Source organism: Anomaloglossus baeobatrachus, chromosome 11, assembly GCF_048569485.1.
Source record: "Anomaloglossus baeobatrachus isolate aAnoBae1 chromosome 11, aAnoBae1.hap1, whole genome shotgun sequence".
NCBI lineage: Eukaryota > Metazoa > Chordata > Amphibia > Anura > Aromobatidae > Anomaloglossus > Anomaloglossus baeobatrachus.
Window position 1 is genome coordinate 138725505 of NC_134363.1, and position 23005 is coordinate 138748509.

General features: G+C 52.6%; 1 protein-coding gene across 1 annotated transcript in view; it reads left to right on the forward strand.

The window, feature by feature from the left end:
* The window catches only part of CEP104 (centrosomal protein 104), a 212455-nt gene that overhangs the window by 28494 nt on the left and 160956 nt on the right, over positions 1-23005 (forward strand). Inside the window, exon 5 of the mRNA XM_075328831.1 lies at positions 19029-19088. Within this exon, the coding sequence (XP_075184946.1) occupies positions 19029-19088 (60 nt within the window). The remainder of the gene's footprint in view (positions 1-19028; positions 19089-23005) is intronic.

Below are 23005 nucleotides of genomic sequence, written 5' to 3' on the forward strand. Positions count from 1 at the left end.
CCGGGGGTAACAGCGCGGTGCGCTCGTGCTATTATTCACTGCAGCTTAGCTGAGTGAATTTATGTATTGGGAACTGCCGCGCCGGCCGCTGCTGGGTGTTTTTTACATTGTGGCGCGGCTGGGACTTGTGGTGCGCCGGGGACTTCCGCGCTGGCCGTGCACATGGACGGCCGCGCTTATTACTCGAGTCCCCGGCTTTGCGGCCTAGTTTTCGTTTCGTTCCCGCCTCCAGCCCTGCCAGTCAGGGGAGAGGCGGGACGCTGTACAGACAGTCAGCGCCGAGGGCTGGAGTCTGCTTTGCATTCTCCAGCCCCCTTCACTGGACACAGTGGGACGCCAGTTTCCCGCTCTTGGCTGGGGCACGCCCACGGCCCGCCCCTCGTCACACGAGCTGGAGAAGGACGCCGGCAGCCATTCCTGCACGCAGTCCGAGCTGGGGAAAGGAGACATGCTCTGGGCAACCAACACAGGGCTCTGGCGACCACACACCCGCGTTATATGCGGGCGGTAAGCAGCACCTGAAGTGCTGACCCCACTAAATACCGAAGTGTCCATTTGTATTTTATGCTTGTATGCACAGCAGGAGAAATCCTTTTTTAATACACTGCACTGTACGTCGCTATCTTTGGCTATATGCCCTCCTAGATGGCGAGATAACAGCAGCAAAAAGCAAGGGTGCTAAGGCACAGGTTTTCTAGGCTGCTTGTATTGCATGTGCTGAAGTGTTCATTTGTACTTATGCTTGTATGCTATACATTGCACTGTACGGTCGCTACTCTGGGCTATATTCTCCTAGAGGTCTGGACAACAGCAGCAAAAAGCATGGGTGCCAAGGCACAGGCTGTATAGGCTGCTTGTATTGCAGGTGTTGAAGTGTTCATTTGTACTTATGCTTGTATGCTATACATTGCACTGTACGGTCGCTACTCTGGGCTATATTCTCCTAGATGGCTGGACAACAGCAGCAAAAAAGCAAGGGTGCCAAGGCACAGGTTTTCTATGCTGCTTGTATTGCATGTGCTGAAGTGTTTATGCTTGTATGCCATACTTTGCATAGATGGCTTGAATACAGCAGCAAAAAAGCAACAGGGCTTCCTATGCTGTTTTTTCCTGCATGTGATGCTGTTCCACCGGCATGACCCCCATTGTGTGCAAGCTCCCCTGTAGCACTGGGTCAGCCGGGGTCTCTACCCTGTCCAGGGACAGGGACGGAGTTGCAGTTTCGGCTGATAGATTGTCATGGGATAGAGACTTTGCAGTCCAGACAGGCCATGGACAATCTTGATTAATGCCCCCTGACCACCCTCATTTGGAACGTAATCAGTGCTCCGGGGGGGGTCCCAGGCATTCCAGGGTGAAGGCTCTGACACGGACGGCAGTCCCAGACAGCCTAAGCTAGCTCGCTGGGTGCGGCACTCGGCTTCATCACTGGGCAAGGTCCCAGCAAGGACTCTCTGTATGATGAGGCAGACGTAGCTGATCAGGTCTTTGGTCCTGACACCGCTCTCAATCCGGATACACCGGATGGTGACGCCATAGTGAATGATCTTATAGCGTCCATCAATGGAATGTTGGATATTTCTCCCTCAGCTCCCCCATTGGAGGAGTCAGCTTCACAGCAGGAGAAATCCTTTTTCAGTACTCATGCGTATATTGCGTATTTTTCTGGCCACGCTGACTTCAGAGAAGCAGTTCAGAAACACCACGCTTACCAGATAAGCGTTTTCTCCAAACGTTTTAAGGATACACGTTATCCTTTTCCCCTGACGTGGTAAAGCGTTAGACCCAGGGTCCAAAGGTGGATCCCCCAATCTCCAGGCTTGCGGCTAGATCCATAGTTGCAGTGGAGATGGGACTTCACTTAAAGATGCCATTGACAGACAGATGGACCTCTGGTTGAAATCTGTCTGTGAAGCTATCAGTGTGCCGGTTGCTCCGGCATTCGCAGCCGTATGGGCACTCTATCCTATTTCAGCTGGGCTTGCGCAGCTGGTCTTGAGCACATGTACATCTGTGCCGCAGGTGGTGTCCTTAACCTCGCAATGTCTGCATTGCGACTTACCCTAGTAATGCTGTCCTGGAGGGACAGTCGAGGTTGGTCCTTCCCAGGCTGGGGCAGGTCCCAATTGTCCTCGTCCAAAAGGACTCAAAAGGCTCAGAGGGGCTCAGTTTCCGGCCGGGCTCAATCACGCCCAAGGAAGGCAGCAGGAGGAACCGCTACCAAGGCGGTCTCCTCATGACTTTCAGCTCTCTCTCTCTCCGCATCCGCGGTGGGTGGCAGAATCTCCCGCTTGGCGACATTTAGCTGCCACAGGTCACAGGCCGGTGGGTGAGAGACATTTTGTCTCACGTGTACAGGATAGAGCTCTGTTCTCGTCCTCCGACTCGATTCTTCAGAACTTCCACCCCTCCCCCCACCGAGCCGATGCTCTTCTGCAGGCAGAAGAAGTGGTAATCCCTGTTCCTCTTCAGGAACAAGACACGGTTTTTTCCTCCAATCTGATTGGGGTGCCAAAAAAGGGGTGGCTCTTTCCGTTCCGTTCTGGACCTAAAACTGCTCACCAAGCACGTGAAGGCCAGGCGGTTCCGGATGTAACCTCCGCTCCGTCATTGCCTCAATGTCGCAAGGAGCTTTCCTAGCATCAATAGACATCAGGATGCTTATCTCCACGTGCCGATTGCTCCAGAGCACCAGCGTTTGCTACGTTTTCGTTATTGAAGACGAGCATCTTCAGTGCGTAGCCCTGCCCTTCGGTCTGGCGACAGCCCTACGGGTTTTCACCAAGTTGAGGGCAGCAGTGGGAGCAGTCCTGCACTCTCAGGGTCACTCGGTGATCCTTACTGAGACGATCCACTTGTCAAGGCACCCTCTCAAGAGGCATGCCGACACAGCCTGAACGTGGCGCTGGAGACTCTCCAGAGTTTCGGGTGGATCATCAACTTTTCAAGGTTACATCGGGCACCGACCCAATCGCTGACATATCTGGGCATGGTTTTCACACTCCCTCAGCGATAGTGAAGCTTCCGCTGGACAAGCAGCGTTCACTACAGACGGGGGTGCAGTCTCTCCTTCAAGGCCAGTCACACCCCTTAAGACGCCTCATGCAGAGGCAGTCACTTTCGCGCAGTTTCATCTGCGTCCACTTCAATGGGGCATGCTTTGCCACTGGGTTGGGGAGTCGACGTCCCTAGATAGGAACGTTTCCCTTCTCAGACGGTCAAGGACTCTCTTCAGAGGAGTCCATCCTTCAGATCAATGTTCTGGAAATCTGGGAAGTGTATCTTGCCCTGCAAGCCTTCCAGCAGTGGCTGGAAGGGAAACAGATCCGAATTCAGTCGGACAATTCCATAGCGGTGGCAGACATCGCCCACCAAGGCGGAACACGCATCGCCAAGCCTACCAGGCAATCCGGCGGATTCTGATGTGGGTGGGGGACAGAGCATCCACCATATCCGCAGTTCACATCCCGGGAGTAGGAAATTGGGAAGCAGACTTCCTCAGTCGCCTGGGTATGGACGCAGGGGAATGGCCTCTGCACCCAGAATGGTGTCAGGAAATCTGTAGCCGCTGGGGGATGCCGGACGTCGACCTAATGGCGTCTCGGCACAACAACAAGGTCCCGATTTTCATGGCGCGGTCTCACGAGCAAAGTGCTCTGGCGGCAGGCGCCCTAGTTCAGGATTGGTCGCAGTTCCAGCTACCCTATGTGTTCTACCTCTGGCACTGTTGCCCAGAGTGCTACGCAAGCTCAGCTCCACTTGCCGCCGCGCCATCCTCGTCGTCCCAGACTGGCCGAGGAGGTCGTGGTTCCCGGATCTGTGGCATCTCACGGTCGGCCAACCGTGGGCACTCTCAGACCGGCCAGACTTACTGTCCCAAGGGCCGTTTTTTCCACTGAATTCTACGGCCCTGATCCTGACTGTGTGGCCATCGAGTCCGAGATCCTAGCGTCTTCAGGATTATCTCAAGACGTCATTGCCACATGAGACGGGCTAGGAAGCCGGCGTCTGCCAAGATCTGCCACAAGACGTGGAAGATATTCTTATCTTAGCGCTCTGCTCAGGGAGTGTCTCCCTGGACATTTGCATTGCCTACTTTTCCTTCCTTCCTACAATTTGGTTTGGGAAAAGGTTTGTCGCTCGGCTCTCTTAACGGACGAGTCCCAGCGCTGTCTGTATTCTTTCAGAAGCGCATAGTACGACTTCCTCAGGTACGCACGTTCCTGCAGTGGGTTGGTAACATTGTCCCTCCGTACAAGAGGCCGTTAGACCCATGGGATCTGCACAGGGTACTACTTGCTCTCCAGGAGCCGCCCTTTGAGCCTCAGAGGGATGTTTTTTCACTTTCTCGACTGTCACAGAAAGTGGCCTTTTTTGGTAACGGTCACGTCTCTTCAGAGAGTGTCCGAGCTAGCAGCGCGGTCATCCAAAGCCCCTTTCCTGGTTTTTCACCAAGACAAGGTAGTGCTGCGCCTGATTCCGGGTTTTCTCCCTAAGGTGGTATCCCCCTTTCATCTCAGTCAGGATATCTCCTTACCTTCCTTTTGTCCTCATCCAGTTCATCGATATGAATTGGATTTGCATTTGTTGGATCTGATGAGAGCGCTCAGAATCTACTTTTCCCGCACGGCGCCCCTGCGCCGCTCGGATGCACTCTTTATACTTGTCGCTGGTCAGCGCAAAGGGTCGCAGGCTTCCAAAGCCACCCTGGCTCGATGGATCAAGGAACCAATTCTTGAACCCTACCGTTCTGCTGGGCTTCCGGTTCCATCAGGGCTGAAGGCCCATTCTACCAGAGCCGTGGGTGCGTCCTGGGCATTACGACACCAGGCTACGGCTCAACAGGTGTGCCAGGCAGCTACCTGGTCGAGTCTGCACACTTTCACCAAACATTATCAGGTGCATACCTATGCTTTGGCGGACGCCAGCCTAGGTAGAAGAGTCCTGCAGGCGGCAGTTGCCTCCCCGTATGGGAGGGCTGTCTTTGCAGCTCTAACATGAGGTATTTCTTTACCCACCCAGGGACAGCTTTTGGACGTCCCAATCGTCTGGGTCTCCCAATGGAGCGCCGAAGAAGAAGGGAATTTTGTTACTTACCGTAAATTCCTTTTCTTCTAGCTCCTATTGGGAGACCCAGCACCCGCCCTGTTGTCCTTCGGGATTTTTGGTGGTTTTTCGGGTACACATGTTGTTCATGTTGAATGGTTTTCAGTTCTCCGATGTTACTTCGGAGTGAATTTGTTTAAACCAGTTATTGGCTTTCCTCCTTCTTGCTTTTGCACTAAAACTGGTGAGCCAGTGATCCCACTGGGGGTGTATAGCCAGAAGGGGAGGGGCCTTACACTTTTTAGTGTAATGCTTTGTGTGGCCTCCGGAGGGCAGTGCTATACACCCAATCGTCTGGGTCTCCCAATAGGAGCTAGAAGAAAAGGAATTTACGGTAAGTAACAAAATTCCCTTCTTTGCGGCCTGTACCTCTTGTGGGGCTATGTTACCTGCGGGTTCCACCTACCCTCACTGTGAGCAATGCTCGACCCCTGTTTCGCTTGCTCAGCCGGAGCCTCGGACACTGGTGGGCCCCTCGGCTCATGTAGACCCCCCTGCTCCCCCTGACCAGGCTGCAGGGACAGAGTTTGACTCTTTTGCTGAGAAACTCTCTGAGTCACTTTCACAATCCATTGCACAGTCTATGGACAAATGGTCTTCTAAGCTGCTAGAGGCTTTGCAGTCGAGACCGGACCTTTCACAGGCCCCGGCCCCTGTGGGCTCGTCGCCTCCAGGCCCCTCTCGGTCCGCGCCACAGCGCGCTCATAGGTTGGCCCCTCGGTCTCAGGCGGAAGACTCCTGCCCGGACCGTAGTCCTAGACCGGCTAAGCGGCCTTGCTGGGACTCTTCCCCGACTTCCTCTCGCTGCTCGGGATCCCAGCTTGAGGACTCTCTGGAGGACGAGGCGGACATCGCAGCTCAGGGCTCTGACCCTGACGTCGCTCTTAACCTTGATAAACCTGAGGGGGACGCCTTAGTAAATGATCTTATCTCGTCCATCAACCAGGTGTTAGATCTCTCTCCCCCGCCTCCTCCTGTAGAGGAGTCGGCGTCTCAGCAGGAGAAACACCAGTTTCGGTTCCCCAAACGTACACGCAATACGTTTTTTGATCACTCTAACTTCAGGGACGCTGTCCAGAAGCCCAGAGCGGTCCCGGACAAGCGCTTTACTAAGCGCCTCACTGACACGCGTTACCCCTTCCCATCTGAAGTCGTTAAGGGTTGGGCTCACTGCCCCAAGGTGGATCCTCCAGTCTCAAGATTGGCGGCTAGATCCGTGGTGTCGGTTGCAGATGGCTCATCGCTAAAGGATGCCACTGACAGATGCCCCGGCCTTTGCAGCCGTGTGGGCACTCCAAGCTATCTCGGCTTGTCTGACTGAGATTAATGCTGTCACACGTAATTCTGCTCCGCAAGTTGCGTCTTTGACCTCTCAGACGTCAGCCTTTTCATCCTACGCCATGAACGCCGTCCTGGACTCTGCTAGCCGTACAGCTGTAGCATCCGCTAACTCTGTGGCAGTCCGCAGGGCCATGTGGCTGCGCGAATGGAAGGCAGATTCGGCTTCCAAGAGGTTCTTAACCGGTTTACCGTTTTCGGGTGAGAGACATTCTGTCTCATGGTTACAGGATAGAGTTCAGCTCTCGTCCTGCGGCTCGCTTCTTCAGAACCTCTCCGCCCCCCGCTCAGGCCGACGCACTTTTTCAGGCAGTAGCCGCTCTAAAGATGGAAGGAGTTGTGATCCCCGTTCCCCTTCAGGAACGTGGTCGCGGATTTTACTCCAACTTGTTCGTGGTGCCAAAAAAGGACGGGTCATTCCGTCCCGTTCTGGACCTCAAGCTACTCAACAGACATGTGAGAACCAGATGGTTCTGGATGGAATCTCTCCGCTCGGTCATCGCCTCAATGTCACAAGGAGACTTCCTAGCATTGATCGACATCAAGGATGCTTATCTCCATGTACCGATCGCACCCGAGCATCAACGTTTCCTGCGTTTCGCCATCGGGGACGAACACCTCCAGTTCGTGGCATTGCCTTTCGGCTTGGCGACAGCACCACGGGTTTTTCACCAAAGTCATGGCATCCGTTGTGGCGGTCCTGCATTCTCAGGGCCACTCGGTGATTCCCTACTTGGACGATCTCCTAGTCAGGGCCCCGTCTCGGGTGGCGTGTCAACAAAGTCTATCTGTCGCTCTGGCGACTCTCCAGCGGTTCGGGTGGATCATCAACTTCCCGAAATCCAAGTTGACACCGACCCAATCACTGACGTACCTTGGGATGGAGTTTCATACCCAGCAAGCGTTAGTCAAGCTTCCGAGAGACAAACAGCTTTCTCTGCAGGCAGGGGTGCAATCCCGTCTTCGGAGTCAGTCACACCCCTTAAGGCCCCTCATGCACTTCCTGGGGAAGATGGTGGCAGCTATAGAGGCAGTCCCGTTCGCGCAATTCCATCTTCGGCCACTCCAATGGGACATTCTCCGCAAATGGGACAGGAGTTCGGCTTCCCTCGACAGGAACGTCTCTCTTTCCCTTTCAACCAAGACGTCACTTCAGTGGTGGCTCCTTCCCAACTCTCTGTCGCAGGGAAAATCCTTCCTACCCCCAACCTGGGCTGTGGTCACCACGGACGCGAGCCTGTCAGGGTGGGGAGCGTTTTTTCTCCACCACAGGGCTCAGGGAACCTGGACTCCGATAGTCATCCCTTCAGATCAATATTCTGGAGATAAGGGCAGTGTATCTAGCCCTATTGGCTTTTCATCGGTGGCTGGAGGGCAGGCAGATCCGTATCCAGTCGGACAACGCCACTGCCGTCGCATACATCAACCACCAAGGCGGCACTCGCAGTCGTCAAGCCTTCCAGGAAGTCCGACGGATTCTGCAGTGGGTGGAAGCCACAGCTTCCACCATCTCCGCAGTTCACATCCCGGGCGTAGAAAACTGGGAAGCAGATTTTCTCAGTCGTCAGGGCATGGACGCGGGGGAATGGTCTCTGCACCCAGACGTGTTTCGAGAGATCTGTCGCCGCTGGGGAACGCCGGACGTCGATCTCATGGCGTCACGGCACAACAACAAAGTCCCGGCATTCATGGCACGGTCTCAGGATCACAGAGCTCTGGCAGCGGACGCGTTAGTTCAGGATTGGTCACAGTTTCGACTGCCTTATGTGTTTCCTCCTCTGGCGATGCTGCCCAGAGTGTTACGCAAGATCAGGTCCGACTGCCGTCGCGCCATTCTCGTCGCTCCAGACTGGCCGAGGCGGTCGTGGTACCCGGATCTGTGGTATCTCACGGTGGGTCAACCGTGGGCGCTTCCAGACCGCCCAGACTTGCTGTCACAAGGCCCGTTTTTCCATCTGAATTCTGTGGCCCTCAACCTGACTGTGTGGCCATTGATTCCTGGCTCCTAGCGTCTTCAGGGTTATCTCAGGATGTCATTGCCACCATGAGACAGGCCAGGAAGCCTACGTCCGCCAAGATCTATTATAGGTCTTGGCAAATCTTCCTATCCTGGTGCGCTAATAACGGTTTTACTCCATGGCCGTTTGCCTTACCCACTTTTCTTTCATTCCTTCAATCCGGAATGGACAAGGGTTTGTCACTTGGCTCTCTCAAGGGCCAAGTATCGGCGCTCTCCGTGTTTTTTCAAAAGCGCTTAGCCAGGCTTCCGCAGGTCCGCACGTTCCTGCAAGGAGTTTGCCACATAGTCCCACCTTACAAGCGTCCGCTGGAACCCTGGGATCTTAACAGGGTGCTAACGGCTCTTCAGAAACCACCTTTCGAGCCACTGCGGGATGTCTCTATATCACATCTTTCGCAGAAGGTGGCCTTCCTAGTGGCAGTCACATCACTTCGGAGAGTGTCTGAGCTAGCAGGGCTGTCATGCAAAGCCCCCTTCCTGGTGTTTCACCAGGATAAGGTGGTTCTGCGTCCGGTCCCGGAATTTCTCCCTAAGGTGGTATCCCCTTTTCATCTCAATCAGGATATCTCCTTGCCTTCATTTTGCCCTAATCCAATTCACCAGTGTGAAAAGGATTTGCACTCTTTGGATCTTGTGAACGCACTCCGGCTCTACGTGTCTCGCACGGCGCCCCTGCGTCGTTCAGATGCGCTCTTTGTCCTTGTCGCTGGCCAGCGTAAGGGCTCGCAGGCTTCCAAGTCAACCTTGGCTCGGTGGATCAAGGAACCGATTCTCGAAGCCTACCGTTCTTCTGGGCTTCCGCTTCCTTCAGGGCTGAAAGCCCATTCTACCAGAGCCGTGGGTGCGTCCTGGGCATTGCGGCACCGGGCGACGGCTCAGCAGGTGTGTCAGGCAGCTACGTGGTCTAGTCTGCACACTTTCACGAAACACTATCAAGTGCATACCTATGCTTCGGCAGACGCCAGTCTAGGTAGGCGAGTCCTTCAGGCGGCGGTTGCCCACCTGTAAGAGGGGGCCGTTTCGGCTCTTTTTATTGAGGTATTCTTTTACCCACCCAGGGACTGCTTTTGGACGTCCCAATTGTCTGGGTCTCCCAATGGAGCGACAAAGAAGAAGGGAATTTCTTTGTCGCTCCATTGGGAGACCCAGACAATTGGGTGTATAGCTTCTGCCTCCGGAGGCCACACAAAGTATTACACTGAAAAGTGTAACCCCTCCCCTCTGCCTATACACCCTCCCGTGCATCACGGGCTCCTCAGTTTTATGCTTTGTGTGGAAGGAGGCACACATCCACTCATGCATTCCCATTTTAGTCAGCAGCAGCTGCTGATTTTATCGGTTGGAAGAAAAGAGGGCCCCCACAAGGGCCCCCGGCATGCTCCCTTCTCACCCCACTACGTCGGCGGTGCTGTTAAGGTTGAGGTACCCGTTGCGGGTACAGAGGCTGGAGCCACATGCCGTTTTCCTTCACCATCCCTTAGAGCCTCTGGGAGAATTGGGATCCTGACCGGTCATCCATTCACTGGGACCGGGCTCCCTCCGCAGCCCCTGTGGGAATCTGCCGGACAGGAGTCTATGTATCCTCAGGGACAGGGCCCTGCATCTAAAGGTACTCTGTGTCCCCATGGGGACTGTGCATGGAGCGCTTGTTTCACAGACGCTACAGCAGCTGCTGGTTTTGTGAAGACCGGGACTTCCGCGCCGACCGAGCCTGTTTGTCGGCCGCGGTATTAAATTTAGTCCCCGGCTTTATTGCGGCCTAGTACCATAACTCCCGCCCCCGGGCCTGCCAGTCAGGGGTAAGGGCGGGAAGGTCGACCTGACGTCGGCAGTGAGGGCTGGAGCATACTTTAGGTTTCCTCCCCCCCCCTCACTGATCACTGTGGGGCCCCAGATTCCCGCACTTTACTAGTCGCCGCCCACGGCTCCCTCCTCCCCTGAGAGCTCCGGCAGCCATTTTTACACATTCTGCCGGTGGAGGATTTCAGGAACGAGCTCTGCAGCTCTGGGAGACCTAAGGCAGGGAATCTGGTGGACACACACTCCGCTTTGGGCGGTCGGTAAGCCACACCAGCACCCGGTGCTGGTCCCCCTAGGGTGCCGGAGTGTATATATATATATATATATATATATATATATATATATATATATATATATATATATATATATATATATATATATATATATATATATATATATATATATATATATATATATATATATATATATATATATATATATATATATATATATATATATATATATATATATATATATATATATATATATTTTCTCTGTTTGGCCGGGTTGTTTACTTTTGGCTATATACCCTCAGTGATCACTCTCCTAGGAGACAACAGCATGTCGTCCACAATGAGCAAGGGCGCTAAGGCAAAGGGTTTTTTTTTTTGCAACCTGTACCTCTTGTGGGGCTATGTTACCTGCGGGTTCCACCTACCCTCACTGTGAGCAATGCTCGACCCCTGTTGCACTTGCTCAGCCAGATCCTCGGTCACTAGTGGGCCCCTCGGATCAGGCAGACCCTCCTGCTTCCACTGTCCAGGCGGCAGGGACAGAGTTTGCAGTTTTTGCTGAGAAACTCTCTGAGTCGCTTTCACAATCCATGGCTCAGTCTATGGACAAATGGTCTGCCAAGCTACTAGAAGCCTTGCAGTCCAGACCGGTCCTTACACAGGCCCCGGGCACTGTTGGATCATCGCCTCCAGGCCCCTCTCGGTCTGCGCCGCAGCGTGCTCCTGGGGTGGCCCCGAGGTCTCACGTGGAGGACTCCTGCACGGACCACAGTCCCAGACCAGCTAAGCGGGCTCGCTGGGAATCTTCCCCGACTTCCTCACGCTGCTCGGGGTCTCAGCTTGAGGACTCTCTGGAGGACCAGGCGGACGTCGCAGCTCAGGGCTCTGACCCTGACGTTGCCCTCAATCTTGATACACCTGAGGGGGACGCGTTAGTAAATGATCTTATATCGTCCATCAACCAGGTGCTAGATCTTTCTCCCCCACCTCCACCTATAGAGGAGTCTGCTTCGCAACAGGAGAAACACCAGTTTAGGTTTCCCAAACGTACACGGAGTGCGTTTTTCGATCACTCTAACTTCAGAGATGCTGTCCAGAAGCACAGAGCATTTCCGGACAAGCGCTTTACTAAGCGCCTTAATGACACACGTTACCCCTTCCCCTCTGACGTAGTTAAGGGTTGGGCTCAATGTCCCAAGGTGGATCCTCCAGTCTCTAGACTGGCGGCTAGATCTGTAGTATCAGTTGCATATGGCTCATCGCTCAAGGATGCCACTGACAGGCAGATAGAGCTCCTGGTGAAATCCATCTATGAAGCCACAGGCGCGTCTTTTGCCCCGGCCTTTGCAGCCGTGTGGGCACTCCAAGCTATCTCAGCTTGTCTGTCTGAGAATAATGCGGTCACACGTACCTCTGCTCCGCAAGTTGCGTCTTTGACTTCTCAGGCGTCGGCTTTTTCGTCCTACGCCATGAACGCCGTCCTGGACTCTGCTAGCCGTACAGCGGTAGCATCCGCTAATTCGGTGGCAGTCCGCAGGGCCATGTGGCTACGCGAATGGAAGGCAGACTCTGCTTCCAAGAAGTTCTTAACCAGTTTGCCGTTTTCTGGCGACCGATTGTTTGGCGAACGATTGGATGAAATTATTAAGGAATCCAAGGGAAAGGACTCGTCCTTACCCCAGTCCAAACTGAAGAGACCTCAGCAACGGAAAATACAACCGAGGTTTCGGTCCTTTCGGCCCTCAGCCAAGTCTCAATCCTCCTTGTCCAACAGGCCAGAGAAAGGCCAGAGGAACTCCTATGCATGGCGGTCTAAGTCACGTCCCCAAAAAACCGCCGGAGGCACTGCCTCCAAGGCGGCCTCCTCATGACTTTCGGCCTCCCCGAACCGCATCCTCGGTCGGTGGCAGGCTCTCCCGCTTTTGCGACGCCTGGTGGCCACAGGTCCAAGACCGATGGGTGAGAGACATTCTGTCTCACGGTTACAGGATAGAGTTCAGCTCTCGTCCTCCGACTCGCTTCTTCAGAACATCTCCGCCCCCATCGGGCCGGCGCACTTTTTCAGGCTGTGGGCGTTCTGAAGACAGGAGGAGTGGTGATTCCCGTTCCCCCTCAGGAACATGGTCACGGCTTCTACTCCAACTTGTTCGTGGTGCCAAAGAAGGACGGATCATTCCGTCCCGTCCTGGACCTCAAACTGCTCAACAGGTATGTGAGCACCAGAAGGTTTCGGATGGAATCTCTCCGCTCGGTCATCGCTTCGATGTCACAAGGAGACTTCCTAGCATCAATCGACATCAAGGATGCTTATCTCCATGTGCCGATCGCACCCGAACATCAACGCTTCCTGCGTTTCGCCATCAGGGACGAACAACTTCAGTTCGTGGCACTGCCTTTCGGCCTGGCGACAGCCCCAAGGGTGTTCACCAAGGTCATGGCATCTGTTGTGGCGGTCCTACACTCTCAGGGTGATCCCCTACTTAGACGATCTTCTGGTCAGGGCACCCTCTCAGATGGCGTGTCAAAACAGCCTTTCCGTCGCTCTGGCGACTCTCCAGCAGTTCGGGTGGCTCATCAACTTCCCAAAATTCAAGTTGACACCGACCCAATCACTGACTTACCTCGGGATGGAGTTTCATACTCACTCAGCGGTAGTCAAGCTACCGCTGGACAAACAGCTTTCGCTGCTGACAGGGGTGCAATCTCTTCTTCGGGGTCAGTCACACCCCTTGAGGCGCCTCATGCACTTCCTGGGGAAGATGGTGGCAGCAATGGAGGCAGTGCTCTTCGCGCAGTTCCATCTGTGCCCACTCCAATGGGACATTCTCCGCAAATGGGACAGGAGGTCGACGTCCCTCGACAGGAACGTCTCTCTTTCCCTTGCAGCCAAAACCTCTCTTCAGTGGTGGCTTCTTCCCACTTCTCTATCGCAGGGAAAATCCTTCCTGCCCCCATCCTGGGCTGTGGTCACGACGGACGCGAGCCTGTCAGGGTGGGGAGCGGTTTTTTCTCCACCACAGGGCTCAGGGAACCTGGACTCCGATAGAGTCTTCCCTTCAGATCAATGTTCTGGAGATAAGGGCAGTGTATCTAGCCCTAAAGGCGTTCCATCGGTGGCTGGAGGGCAGGCAGATCCGCATACAGTCGGACAACGCCACGGCGGTCGCGTACATCAACCACCAGGGCGGCACGCGCAGCCGTCAAGCCTTCCAGGAAGTCCGGCGGATTCTGCTGTGGGCGGAAGCCACAGCCTCCACCATCTCCGCAGTTCACATCCCGGGCGTAGAAAACTGGGAAGCAGATTTTCTCAGTCGTCAGGGCATGGATGCGGGGGAATGGTCTCTTCACCCAGACGTGTTTCGAGAGATCTGTCGCCGCTGGGGAACGCCGGACGTCGATCTCATGGCGTCACGGCACAACAACAAGGTCCCGGCCTTCATGGCACGGTCTCAAGATTACAGAGCTCTGGCGGCGGACGCGTTAGTTCAGGATTGGTCGCAGTTTCGACTCCCTTATGTGTTTCCTCCTCTGGCGATGTTGCCCAGAGTGTTACGCAAGATCAGATCCGACTGTCGTCGCGCCATTCTCATCGCTCCAGATTGGCCGAGGCGGTCGTGGTACCCGGATCTGTGGCATCTCACGGTGGGTCAGCCGTGGGCGCTTCCAGACCGCACAGACCTGCTGTCACAAGGGCCGTATTTCCATCTGAATTCTGAGGCCCTCAACCTGACTGTGTGGCCATTGAGTCCTGGCTCCTAGCGTCGTCATTTTGCCCTCATCCAGTTCACCAGTGTGAAAAGGATTTGCATTCATTAGATCTAGTGAGAGCACTTCGGCTCTACGTGTCTCGCACGGCGCCCCTGCGCCGTTCAGATGTGCTCTTTGTCCTGGTCGCTGGCCAGCGTAAGGGTTCGCAGGCCTCCAAGTCAACCTTGGCTCGGTGGATCAAGGAACCGATTCTTGAAGCCTACCGTTCTTCGGGGCTTCCTCTTCCTTCGGGCCTGAAAGCCCATTCTACCAGAGCCGTGGGTGCGTCCTGGGCATTGCGACACCGGGCTACGGCTCAGCAGGTGTGTCAGGCAGCTACCTGGTCTAGTCTGCACACCTGCACAAAACACTATCAAGTGCATACCTATGCTTCGGCAGATGCCAGTCTAGGTAGGCGAGTCCTTCAGGCGGCGGTTGCCCACCTGTAGGAAGGGGTCGTTTTCGGCTCTCTTTTATTGAGGTATTCTTTTACCCACCCAGGGACTTCTTTTGGACGTCCCAATTGTCTGGGTCTCCCAATGGAGCGACAAAGAAGAAGGGAATTTTGTTTACTTACCCTAAATTCCTTTTCTTCTAGCTCCTATTGGGAGACCCAGCACCCGCCCCTGTTCCCTTCGGGCTGGTTGTTCTTTTGTGTACACATGTTGTTCATGTTGAATTGTTCTTTTGGTTCATGGTCTTCAGTTCTCCGAACATCCTTCGGATTGAATTTACCCTAGACCAATTTATTATAAGTTTTCTCCTTCCTGCTTTTGCACCAAAACTGAGGAGCCCGTGGTCCACGGGAGGGTGTATAGGCAGAGGGGAGGGGTTCACTTTTTAAAGTGTAATACTTTGTGTGGCCTCGGGAGGCAGAAGCTATACACCCAATTGTCTGGGTCTCCCAATAGGAGCTAGAAGAAAAGGAATTTACGGTAAGTAAACAAAATTCCCTTCTTTGCTGTTCTGTTGTAATATCTGTTTGTTCCTCAGTTACATGAGCAGCGCTGTGGCTCCATCTCTAACATACTAAATACTAAATTCTCTTCTAGCTGTTATTCATTACTCTCATTCATCAGCGTAATTGTACTTATGTGTGAAGCATTGTCCTTTACAAAAGCAAGAACCTGTTCTTTTTTGAGTTCTTAATCTTGCAGAACTTTTTCCACTAAGGCCTGGAGAAACTGGCTGCTGTGATGAGCTTTAGTATCTGTTACTGCCAGTGTCTTGCTAACAATTTCTTTCTTGTTACAAACATATCGAATATTGATGACAAAATAATTCAGTGAAATGCGGTGACTCCGGCATCCAGCAAAGGCAATGGGTGAAAAGATAGGACATTCAGACACAGCGTTTTGTGGGGATCCTCACAAACAATGAGCAGTCAGTTTGTGGCATTTTTCTAATCTGCTTTTGCTATTGAAAACATTATTTAGGAGCTCAAAAACCTTTCAGGTGATGCGGTTCTTTAAAAAGCTGATCTGCTTTTGCAGCTGACAAACGTATCCTCAAAAAACGCAGCAAGAACGCGGTGTGTGTGTGTGAATGTAGCCTTAGATGAGGAATAGAACAGCCATTTATAGGACATTTCATACCTTTACCAAATTCCTATGAAAAAATATTCAGCACATTCTGCATTGCACTACTGTCCCCAATTTATTATATATTTTAGGAGTCGGTGCATTTTATACCGACTCCACCAAAATGAGCTCAGACTCCGACTCCACAGCCCTGGGTACCCATGCTCGAAAGCCCCCTTCTCAGGCTTGGAGGGGTTCCCAGCAATTTGTAAATTTTCCACCATTCTTATGAATTGGCGATAACTTGCAATCATGGGAACAATCCGTTAGTGACTTATCGTCCATGTGTATGTATGGAGGCTCCTCATTGGGAAACATACACTTTATATATAGAAGTCTGTGTATGTATCTCTTTCATACTGTATCTCTATAGTAAGCGTTGCTGTATTCGGAGACAATGCAACAATGGAGCTGAGGGAATCCTAATCCAGCTGCAGAATATTCCACCGGTTATTCAGCTCATAATCTGCCTGTGAATTAGTAAATACAGATAAGTGGGGAGTCTGAATTGCTAATGTTATTGGATCAGTCAGACTGTTAAAGGGAACCTGTCAGGTCTCATATGCATTCTGAGCTATAAGCATTGTGATCTGTAGCCTAATAACCCCTTCCTACCCATCCCTTTCTTGTAATATTGGGGAATCTGAAAGTAATAAACATTTTATTACTTACTTATTCCCTATGTAGATGAGCAGGGTCTTTAGCCCCATGGGCGTCACATCACCCTGTGGGTGTTTGCATGTATTCCGTGGTATCACACCCTTGTGGGCGTTTGCATATATTTCCGTGGTATGATGCCCCTGTGAGCATTTGCATGTATTCCATGGTATCACGCCCCTGTGGGCATGATACCATGGATTTACATGTGTGACGTCACCATCAGCGTCTTCAGATCCGGCGCATGCGTACATACCATTCTCGCAGCTGTCATCAGGGTGCTCGCTTCTATGCTTCAGACGCGCTCTGTGCGTCTGCCGGAGTGTTCTGCGCATGCACAGAGCGCGTCTGAAGCAGAGAAGCGAGCACCCTGATGACAGCTGCGAGAATGGTATGTACGCATGCGCCGGATCTGAAGACGCTGATGGTGACGTCACACATGTAAATCCATGGTATCATGCCCACGGGGGCGTGATACCATGGAATACATGCAAACACCCACAAGGGCATGATACCACGGAAATCCATGCAAACGCCCACAGGGGTGTGATACCACGGAAATCCATGCAAACGCCCACAGGGGTGTGATACCACGGAATACATGCAAACGCCCACAGGGTGATGTGACACCCGTGGGGCTACAGACCCTGCTCATTTATATAGGGATTATGTAAGTAATAAAACGTTTTTTATTACTTTCATATTCCCCAATATTACAAGAAAGGGATGGGTAGGAAGGGGTTATTAAGCTACACAACACACTGCTGATAGCTCAGAATGCATATGGGACCTGACAGGTTCCCTTTAAACCCCCATACACATTAGATGAACATCGCCTACACTTGCATATTTCAGGACCAGCTGACCATCTAATGTGTATGGGGACCTCCCAAATCTTCCCTGACAGATGGTGTCTGGGGAGAGAAGTATCAAGCAGTTGGAATTTTTTTTTTTTTCTCGGGGAAATAAGTCGGTGCCAGAGGCCGTCTCCTCTCTCCCCATAACAAACAGGGGCACGCTTGGCCGAGCTGAACACTCCTGTATGGGTACAGTTCCACTTGCGTATAGCTTGTCATGCGAGAGCTAATGACCTTCTGCTGCGAGTGTCAGCCGAGGGTCATGTGACTGATCATATCACAGCTGCGGAGAAGAGGGAGAGAGCACTTTATCTCCATCTCCTCCCCTTTCTGTCTCTGCGTACATTGCACTGCAGTCGGATGACATGCGAGTGCAGTGCAATGTTTCACATGCTCCCATAGACTTGTATGGGGGTGCGTGAGCCGTGACTCGCTGCCAAACGCAGCATGCTGTGATTCATTTTGCATGCTGCTAGGGCATGAGAAATCAATCGCAGATTGACACTGCCCCATGGTTTTGCACTGGTGCGAGTGCAGTCCGATGTTTTATCAGATTGCACTCGTCCGTGCAAACCGCAAGTGAAACCGAGGCCTATGGGGAAGTATGGGAGGGACCCTTCTTGTATGGGGGAGTCGGGAGAGATGGCTGTCAGCTGAGATTGTTTGCCCGGTGACCATCTCATGTATGCTCAGCTGTGGGCCTCGTTCAGACGTCTGTTTTTCTCATAGAAGTTCTATCTTTGTTTTCCATGGTAGGATTAGTACCTATGATAATCTATTGGATGGGAACATGTTCAAATATTTTTTCAGATCGTGCAGTCCACACAAGATTAGAGACTTGTTTAATATTGGTCGAATGTTGGATCAAAATCATCAATGCAAGTCTACGGGTCCATGAGACAAATCGGACATGTGTGGTAGCCATTTGGGCTGTACACGCAGCGACATTGCTAGCGATGTCGCTGGTGAAAGCACCCGCCCCCGTCGGTTGTGAGTCACGGGCAAATCGCTGCCCGTGGCGCACAACATCGCTAAGCCCCGTCACTAATACCTGCCCTGCGACGTCGCTGTGGCCGGTGAACCGCCTCCTTTCTAAGGGAACGGTTTGTTCGGCGTCACAGCAGCGTAACTAAGCGGCCACCCAATAGAAGCGGAGGGGTGGGGATGAGCGGGACGAACATCCCGCCCACCTCCTTCCTTTCTCATTGCGCGCGGCCGCAGGTACGATGTTGTTCCTCGTTCCTGCGGTGTCACACGTAGTGATGTGTGCTGCCGCAGAAACGACAAACAACCTGCGTCCTGCAACAGCAACGATATTTGGAATTTGAACGACGTGTCAATGATTAGGTGAGTAATTTTGATCGTTAACAGTCGTTCGTGCGTTTTACACGCAACGACGTCGCTAACGAGGCCGGATGTTCGTCATGAATTCCGTGACCCCAACGACCTCTCGTTAGCGATGTCGCTGCGTGTAAAGCCCACGTTAGGAGAAGCTGGAAAAACCTTCATCAGTGTTTGCTTTTTGTTTTTATAAATTTACATGAGAAAAACGGATTAAACGCTGATGGTATAAACTAACACTGACCACAGTCTGAAGAACGGATCTAATGTGATACAGATTGTTCCAGAATATCATTCAGATGTCATTTATTGGATTTCTAATTTTCTTTTTTTTAATTTTTTTTTCCAGGTTGCACTAATAGCAATAAATATAATTGGGGATCCTGTGGACTTTAACGAAGAAAACCTGGTGAGTCCCAATTCTTAGTGACCAGTTGATAAAGGCAGACCCCGTGGCGATCTCCAAGAAGCCCATGTCTATGATTGACACAGGGCCATCATTAGAGATAACCTTTTGGAGGTCCACCTTGCGTTGGCAGTTTTGAGTTTTACAGCATTAGATGTCTGCAATGACACGCTGTTGCGAAGTATCATGGGATAATCGAGGACCGCGCTCCTAAACTGGCGCTCAGGCTAGGGGGCTCTAAATGTCCCTGATGCCAGAGATACGTCTAATAGTGACAATGTCTGGGCCACCATCCTTGCCCTGCTCCTGAACAGCCATGATCTAATACCACTCCCCCACCCCAGGGGAGGACCGGGACAGGAGGGTTAAAACCCACACAAATAGATAAACTGGGAAACCAAAACTCTAAAGGCCCCATCACACACAGATAAGTCTTTGGCAGATCCGTGGTTGCAGTGAAATCATGGACATATTGTTCCATTTGTACACAGCCACAAACCTGGCACTGATTGTCCACAATTTCACTGCAACCACAGATCTGCCGCAGATTTATCTCTGTGTGTGACAGGGCCTTAACTCACAACAATCACATACAGAAGTATTAGACAATATGTGATCTGGAGGAAATAAAGAGCAGGGAGGGAATAATCAGGCGACAAGAGAATTTTCACAACACACCAAACAGCACTCAGTAGTTCACCAGCAACTAGATCACAACAGTATATGGACCGGTATCACAAAAGCTATAGTCGGCATGGGAAAACAGGCTTCTTTATCTTAAAAAGGGTGGGGACTGATTGTGATAGGTCTCCCACAAAATGTGATCCAAGAGGTAACCAACAGGCTAGCAGAAATTAACGTCTGCAAGCCCGATCACTAATAGGCACACAGCTGGTTGACGCCCGAGCTGGTCTCTGCAACTCAAAAGCACCAAAGGAGGCCTAGTGAGGAGTGTCAGTCTCTGCAGTGTGGACAGCGTCAGAAGCCGCCATGACACTCGGCTACAAAACAGCGTGTGACACATGCTCTGCCTTCTGCATGTTAGTGTCTAATTCCCTTTAAAGAGGAGGTTAAATTGGAGTTTCTTAATTTAAACTGAGCACCTCCTCAAATTTCCACTGTTCCATAGGTTCCTGAACAGATTTTTTTTTATTTTCTTCTATGCCCCTCTGTTCCAAATTTATAACCCCCCCCTGTGTAAATATCGATGCAGACTAACCCTTTACAAAACTGGGCGTGTACCACAGCACTTTTCTGTGGGTGTATTCTTCTTCTTCACCAATCAAAATACGGCTACTCTAACAGAGAAGTTCTGTGGTATACGCCCCATTGTTTGAAGGGAAACTTTGCATCCTTATTATCGGGGGTATAACTTTGGAGTGGAGGGGCACAGAAAAAAAAGAAAAACTGTTCCACACTCAGTGGACCAACAGAAATTGGAGGATGTACTCCAGTTAAATAAAAGTAATCCGGTGAAAAGGTCCCTTTAATCCCTTCCCGATATTTAACATACCGGTACGTCGTATCTTTTGAGTGCTTCCTCCAAATGAATGTACCGTTATGTCATTGCTGTACAATCGCCACCGGGAGCTCGGCTTAAATAATAGCCGAGCTCTTGGATGTATAACTCCCCCCTAAATGCTGCGACCAGTAGTGATCCCAGCATTTAGGAGTCTTGGAGAGGGAGTGTGCTTTCCCTCCCACCCAATTGGGAATCCACTGAGTCCCTGTCATTTTCATGGCATTCTGAGGTCAAAGTCTGCCAGCAACATGGTCTAAAAGGCGCTCGGTTTCAATCACACAGACAGGTGTAATGTATTGCAATGCAGGCGCAATACAATCATTGCAACAATGATCAGAGTAATAACAGTTAAAGTCCCATAGAAGAGGAGACTAAAAAAAAAAAAGTGAATAAAAAACAAAATAAAGATTGAAAGCAAAATAACACCAATAAATATTTTTATATTTTACATAATAAAAATAAACAAAAAATGGACACATATTTGGTTTGGCTGTCTCCAAAGTAACCTGATCTATAAAACCATCACACTGTGTAACCCTTGCGCTGTGTAACCCTTGCGCTGTGTAACCCTTGCGCTGTGTAACCCTTGCGCTGTGTAACCCTTGCGCTGTGTAACCCTGGCGCTGTGTAACCCTGGCGCTGTGTAACCCTGGCGCTGTGTAACCCTGGCGCTGTGTAACCCTGGCGCTGTGTAACCCTGGCGCTGTGTAACCCTGGCGCTGTGTAACCCTGGCGCTGTGTAACCCTTGTGCTGTGTAACCCTGGCGCTGTGTAACCCTGGCGCTGTGTAACCCTGGCGCTGTGTAACCCTTGCGCTGTGTAACCCTTGCGCTGTGTAACCCTTGCGGGTGGCTGGCTGCCTGTCTGTGCGGGTGGCTGGCTGCCTGTCTGTGCCGGTGGCTGGCTGCCTGTCTGTGCCGGTGGCTGGCTGCCTGTCTGTGCCGGTGGCTGGCTGCCTGTCTGTGCCGGTGGCTGGCTGCCTGTCTGTGCCGGTGGCTGGCTGCCTGTCTGTGCCGGTGGCTGGCTGCCTGTCTGTGCCGGTGGCTGGCTGCCTGTCTGTGCCGGTGGCTGGCTGTGCGGGCTGCAGAGGCATGTGCCAGATGCTCTGACTTCAAATAATGGCATCTGGAGTCAGCATGTACGCAGATGGCGCTCTCAGCTGAGAGCGCCATCTGCTCACATGCCACTCTGCGCGCCATTTCTTTTGAAGCCTTGACCGCCGACAGAGTATCTGGGTCACCTGCCGCACCGGTCTGCTTCACACAGTTTCCGCTGCCACCGCAGCTTCCGCTGCCAGCACAGTCCCCACTAGCACCGCTCCTGCCTCCTGTGACCCAACTCCACCACAGCTGCCGCCCCCCTCCGGTAGGCAGCTGTTGATTTGTTTTTCTTCGGCGCTCCATTGGGAGACCCAGACGATTGGGTGTATAGCTACTGCCTCCGGAGGCCACACAAAGCATTACACTAAAAAGTGTAAGGCCCCTCCCCTTCTGGCTATACACCCCCCGTGGGATCACGGGCTTGCTCAGTTTTCAAGCTTTGTGCGAAGGAGGTCAGACATCCACGCATAGCTCCACTGTTTTTAGTCAGCAGCAGCTGCTGACTATGTCGGATGGAAGAAAAGTGGGCCCATATGGGGCCCCCAGCATGCTCCCTTCTCACCCCACTTTTGTCGGGTGTTTGTTAAGGTTGAGGTACCCATTGCGGGTACGGAGGCTGGAGCCCACATGCTGTTTTCCTTCCCCATCCCCCCTCAGGGCTCTGGGCGAAGTGGGATCTTACAGGTCTCCAGGCACTGAGACCGGGCTCCATCCACAGACCCAGAGAACCTGCTGGATATGGAGCTGGGTATCGTCAGGGACAGGGCCCTGCTACATTAAGGTACTCTGTGTCCCCGTACACATCGCGCACACACACACCAGCATTGCTGGGAGTGCTAGTGCGCCGGGGACAACAGCGCGGAGCGCTCGTGCTATTATTCACGGCAGCTTTGCTGTGTGAATTTATGTATTGGGAACTGCCGCGCCGGGCCGCTGCTGGGTGTTTTTACACTGTGGCGCGGCTGGGACTTGTGGTGCGCCGGGGACTCCGCGCTGGCCGTGCACATAGGACGGCCGCGCTTATTACTCGAGTCCCTGGCTTTGCGGCCTAGTTTTCGTTTCGTTCCCGCCCCCAGCCCTGCCAGTCAGGGGAGAGGCGGGACGCTGTACAGAAAGTCAGCGCCGAGGGCTGGAGTCTGCTTTGCATTCTCCAGCCCCCTTCACTGGACACAGTGGGACGCCGGTTTCCCGCTCTTGCCTGGGGCACGCCCACGGCCCGCCCCTCGTCACACGAGCTGGAGAAGGACGCCGGCAGCCATTCCTGCAGTCCGAGCTGGAGAACGGAGACAAGCTCTGGG